Source organism: Pavona decussata, unplaced genomic scaffold (genome assembly GCF_977016875.1).
Source record: "Pavona decussata unplaced genomic scaffold, jaPavDecu1.1 SCAFFOLD_371, whole genome shotgun sequence".
NCBI classification, from domain to species: Eukaryota; Metazoa; Cnidaria; class Anthozoa; order Scleractinia; family Agariciidae; genus Pavona; species Pavona decussata.
The window spans coordinates 589,715-595,714 of record NW_028145747.1 but is presented as its reverse complement, the minus strand read 5'-3'; the positions used below and the strand labels follow the sequence as shown (position 1 = coordinate 595,714).

Genomic DNA, 6,000 nt, shown 5'->3' with positions numbered 1-6,000 from the left:
CTAAAACTACAAAAATTCTTAGCGTTTTTATTACCGGCACGTGAGAATCCGCAATGTCCGAAAACAACTTGTTCCAAGTGCATACGGCATCGTCAATGTTATCTTCATTTTCAATAACATGCCAGGGTACCCTTTCAAGATCTCTTTTAAAAGCGTTGATGTCAAAGTGCTTGTATGATCGATATTCAATTGTTCAAGATAAGAAAATGATCGCTGAGTGAAACAGGAACAACACCGGAGTCCACAATGCGATGCTCATTGTTCAAGATGCAAAACTGATTCAGCTCGTGCGGCCATTTTATGAAGTTCAAGTGTATTCCTGTTGACCGAACACGAAAACAAAAAGAAATGTACGTGTCTTCAAACGATTGCGTTTTTATCTTGTGCTTGCTGACTTATCCCTAGTCATCTCTCTTAGTGTTAAATCATGAGGCGAGAGGGTCGATGGGAAAGAATACAGATGTCGTGTGTTCTGTTCGTCCTTCCCATTAACCCTCGCCCACCCTTGTCTCGCGCATTTCCTTATGGCAGAGAAGATTGGGGACAAGTCATTTGTTTTCGTACATGAATGAGGTTTCCATTGTTTAGAAGGCCTGCACCTTTTGTAAGCCCTATTTTCACTGGATCCAGATGACCTGCAGCTCCATAGTATTTTGTGTCTAGGCGCGTTGTTTCGTTGTTCGTTCCTCGTTTTCCCGACCAATAACGCGAGACGATACAAACGGTGCAGGTCTTCCTCAAATGTTTGCCATTTTAAAAGATTCTAGCCTGAAAACCGTTTTCAAATTGTTGCGCCTTCTTTGCGTATTTTGTCGACAGAACATAGAAACGCAATCAGCAGTGTGGTTTTCTCACATTTGTCCACGCGGACGTCTTTCAGAACTTTGCGTTTCGAAAAAGATTCCAGACCCCTACATATCGTTTTAAAAAGTTTTAAAGTTTTTTTTCGTTTTTACTGAAACGAAAACACACACACGGTGCAGTGAGATCGCATCCTGTCAATAAAACCTACAATTTGCTTGTACTCGGCAGTCCGCCTCAGTCGTAAGTCGGCGAAATCAAATATTTTGCCGAATCACGGGCCCCAAACAAGTCACTTGCGAAGGTAACAAAAAAAGACACTGTCTAAATCGGACGTAAGGTAATATTGAGTTGCGTTCTTCGATTGTTTTTGGCGCACCACAATGAGGATTACGAAATCTTTCGCAAAATAATTTATTGCATTTCGTTTTTCTTTTTCAGGACATTTTTTTAACGCCTTTTTGGCCCAGGGAACGGGAATTTGAACAAAAAGGCAACCTATTATTCCCCTCAGGTGGGGGAGAGGGGGTGTTCGAGTAGGATGATGCAGTTTCGCACTGATCGGTGTATCCGAAAGCTCCACAACCTTACCACTAGGCTAATTCCTGGAACTAATACTCTACCTTTTGCAAGGACATGGGCGGTGAGTTTGCCTAGTTTTGATTTACAAGGCAAAAAATTTTCTGGGGCAGCATACCCTCACACCCCCTTTCAGGGGATCGCCTTCGGCGCTTGAAAAAATTCTCTTCGTGCACATGCGTCATTGTGTGCAGCTCAAAATCGCACGCTGCGGGCCAATCTCGACTCTAGAGCTTTTCCCTTTTGCGCATGACTGGCTCACGTCAAAGCCGAGTGGCTCTGGGGTCGAGAATGGCTTCGCGCCCGATTTAACGGTTACACCTAAGTTTGGGTGAGGAAGAGCTTGAGGTATATGTACGTCACGATTAATATCGTACCCAGATCTTCCACGACATTCCCGAACCGACTGAGATCTGGGTATGAGATTACATCACGATCTGCTTCATGTACTGTAGATTCACCTGCGATGTACCGGTTAACACGTCTGCCTTGAATGCAGGGGACCGAGGTTTGACTCCGCGCCGGCGAACCATATTTCCACCCGGCAGCACGTTATACCTTGCTCAGTTACGCGTTTACTCACGTGTCTGTCTATATTCCACGATAATCATGCTCGTCAGTTCCGCTCACGTTCCTGAAATCTACACCATAGTTCAGCCATATCAACTTTCAATCGATTCTCTTAGTGAAGTGAGCCTTGTATGGAACAAATGCATCTAATAGACACTTTGTACTGTAAGAGTGGCTCGCGGAGCCCACTTGATTGTCAAACCTAAGACGCTGGAAACCCATGGTATAAATAGAGGTGATAAGCTACATTAATGACATCAAATCTGCTTAGCTACTGATCATCTTTTCGTATTAAATTTTGTAAACCTTTATCTACAGCTAGTCCTGTAACGTATTCACCAGTTATTTCATGTAACCCTCGAAGAACGTCTCTTTTCCAAACGGAAACTGAATATCACCCAGTTTCAGTACAAGTATTTTTTTGTATTATTCATTCAACGTGTTCGTTTTGATTTTATTATCTTAAGTATTTTACTGATCCGGATGTGCAGAAGATCTTGCAGTTCTCAACGTTTTGTAGCTAATATTGGTATTGCTAAATTAAGCGCCTCTAATTCCTCTGACTAACCCCAGCTTCTTCATTCGTTTGAGAATCCTTTAGCAATCAATACTCAGATAGAAAAGGCAAAATCAATAACGGGTTTGGACTTGTACTTATTCTTCCTCTCTTACTAGAAACCAGCTGCCAGCATTCGGCAACATTTAATATGATCTGGGTGTGGTCTCCTGGTTACACCCGTGACGTTCATAGATCGCAAATTAATCCATTCACTTCAGTGAACTTTTCAAGCTCAGCAGGAAGCAATTATGTGCTTTCGATTCTACAGTTCCAAACGACAGCTGTGATCTTCGTCAAAAGTAAAATCAATGAATTAAAAAAAAAAAAAAGAAGAAGAAAACTTACTTAGAGAAACCTTCACGTCTACGTATTAAATCTTATGGGAGGTTAATTGAGGTGGCAAATTAAAAAAATGAATTACCATTGAATCGATTGCTTATCTTATCTCAACTCACTTCCGGTGAGCTACTTGGCCAATTTTCGTTCACGCATTTTGTATGACGCATTGGTGTCATGTAAAGTTATAACGTGTACTGCGATTTGACAGAGCCGACAATCCTCACGAAAAACACCCAGAATTTACCCTAAATTTATTCCTGCAGGTTCTTCTCAAGAAGTTGGTTCAAGAAAGCTACTGGCTGCCTAACACCGGAACACGTCTTAAATGACCCAAAGTGGATTAAAAAATACGCAAAAGAGCCAAAGGCTAATCAACATTTGATGAAATTTGACATGGGCGCCATCTTTTATTACGTTAGCCTCATTTCCAAGTCAATCAGAAGGAAGGTTTGGAATGTTAGGTCACGTGACAGGTTTACTCGGCGCTTGCAAAGCGAGTGAGTGAGAGAGATTAGTAGTGTCCAAATTGGACGTATTACTCGGTAAATTGCTCCCAAATTGGAACGTTAGAAGGCACCGAGAACTTTTCCTGGTTGCTTTTTGTCGATTGAGTGTTTCAGTGATTTGCTGTTGCTCAAGTTTTCGTCGAATTATGGAGCATTCGTTTGGAGGAATGTTGTTTTGAATTGGTGCATAGCTGTCTTGATTGAGGAAGGCTTACAGTTTGTGCGTAGAAACCGGCTGAACTTTGCCGGATGTGTTCGCTGAATGGCTCTGCGTTGACGCCCAAGACATCATTAGAGCAACAAGCCACAAGAGTTTCATTTTCCAATTTAAAGTAATTGGAATTTACCAGCTCGGAGAGCTGGCGGTACTTGAAAAAGTGAGAATCGGTCAACGTGTTTATAAGCGGTATGAGGCTTATATTGTAGACTCGTTCGTGCATGGTCCTGCCCAGTTTGCTGTTCTTTTCATATCTGTGATTTCGTTTACGGGGCAAGATCATTAATCCGAATAGTTGGTGGTGGCAGTTGTTCTAAACGACTCATTTGCTACATTGGAATAAACCAGTAATTACGATTCATCAACTAGAATAGTTTGTACTGACAGTCGACCGGGCAATTGGTCCTCGGCGAAACTTGCACGAGTGCGTACTGTTCATCGTTGCTGGCTGCTCGAAATGGGTTAAATTTAGCCGTAGCTCAGCAACATATGGCTTCTATTAGAGGAAACCTTCAGGTAAGTCATCTTAACTCTTGTGTTTTTGAAGTAACGTTTACGGGTTTTTGTTGATCCAACCCAACAATTGCTGTTCCTAAACATTACAATTTTTTCGGCGGGGGTTAAAATTCCTCAGCGGTTCTTGATTCTATCCTGCATCGAATTCCAATCCCTTGTTATTTGTGATTTGAGGGATCGATAGAGCCTTTAAAACGGTAACAACGATCAATGTCGTTTTCAATGAACCGTGAACCGAACTAGGAACCCATGTTTATGTTTGCATTAATTGTGTGTTTCGTGTCACAAGAAGCCACATTCAGTAAACTCCTCATTGTCGTTGATTTCCTCACGCGAAACTATTTGACAACGCGGCCTTTTTTGGTAAAGCTTAAGAGTAGTTCATTTTTAGCAATTTTTAATATTTTAAATTTCTGTTCTGAAGCGTTTTCGATAAATCCGCTTTCAATTCGTGAAGCATTGGAAACAAGGCCAGGTTAATTTGAAGCGTTTTTTTTAAGTGATTTAAAAATCGAACGTCCGAGGGCAGCGATTATTTGCTCGAACCCTGTCTGTGTTTTCAACTCGCTCTTTTATCTATGCAGCACACTTCATTGTTTGCTATTTCACATCACAATAGCTTATAACAACGTTATTTACGCTCGTGGCGGGTTTCTATACTATTTAAATTCACCAGGCTTTCCTGGTGCGATCGCGAGATAGTTATCTCGAATCTTGAGCTTGTTTTCGACATGTCATGTCTCTTTATTTTTCCACTACCTCGCCGGGTAGTAAAGAAGCTCGATCTCTTCGGTGAATTAATCGCGATTCGAACGAAAAGAAGATGCGTTGAGGTTCCAAACGCTAGCTAACATGTCCAACTTCGCGATTCCATTGTTTGAGGCAGGACGGTAATTTGGAAATAAGTGATATTAACTTGCAAGACTGCTCATGTGGAAAACGTTTTATTTATTATTTTTCTTGGCAAATTCCAAGGTCACTTGTCTTTCGTTTTTCACTTAAGAACTGCACTGAATTTCAGTGAGCTACTATTTTGTTTCAAAACTTTCCTGTCATGTTTAGAATTTCGGTTAATTAGTACTTTATTAATTCTTAGGAAGATTGTGCATACCGTAAAGTACTTGATTTTGTGAGGGCGATTATTTGTCAATGTTGTGCTTCATTTATTTTTGGCAGTAAATACTCTCTTTCATGAATTGCTTTGTTTTGGTCATTTCATCGATCATTTGTAAACAATCCCTTACACTTAGCATTTCTCAAGCTCTTAATTTTAGGAAGTTGCTAATGTAAATGACAAAATAGTCTCTTTCATTGTGCAAAATACTCTTCTTATTTCACAGCATTGTGGTAAAAATTAATTATTCTAAAATATGTAAGCAATCGATATAGGTAGCCATTTCTTTGCTAAAGATTTTAAAATCAGAAGCTAAAACAAAGATAATTTGGATCTCTCTTCAATCCCTCCTTGAACTTTAAAGTGATCCAAGGTAGTATGTTTTTATCAATGTTTTTTTTTTAATGGCTATGATAATTTTTTTCTGTGAAGCAGTTGTCATCTCTCATTTTAAGACCTAGCACTTAACCCATTATAACCTATTTAATGCCAAAACACATATTTGGGCAAATTTTCGTATGGAATTAATTGACAGTATTTTGATCAGCAGCTTTCATTTTTTTGAATAATAATTCTTCAAGATTTCTTTCACAGATTTAAAAGTTAGGGTCACCTTGTGGAGACCAATAATCAACAATAAACACTACCGCAGGCATTTATTTCATAATTTTATTTCTTGGAATGCGGGAATCATTCCATTCCATCAAGTCAAGTATTTTAATACACTTACGACTGAGTAGTGTAGTTTTTGCGATCTGCTTGCTTGTGTACTCCAGGAATGTGATAATTATAGCATTTC

At 40.0% G+C, this 6,000-nt stretch overlaps 1 protein-coding gene across 1 annotated transcript in view; it reads left to right on the top strand.

The window, feature by feature from the left end:
- The first annotated feature begins 3,325 nt into the window (after positions 1-3,325).
- LOC146452349 (rho GTPase-activating protein 21-B-like) overlaps positions 3,326-6,000 on the top strand; it is a 41,679-nt gene continuing 39,004 nt past the window's right edge. Inside the window, exon 1 of the mRNA XM_085097956.1 lies at positions 3,326-4,087. Within this exon, the coding sequence (XP_084954082.1) occupies positions 4,061-4,087 (27 nt within the window). The 5' untranslated portion in view covers positions 3,326-4,060. The remainder of the gene's footprint in view (positions 4,088-6,000) is intronic.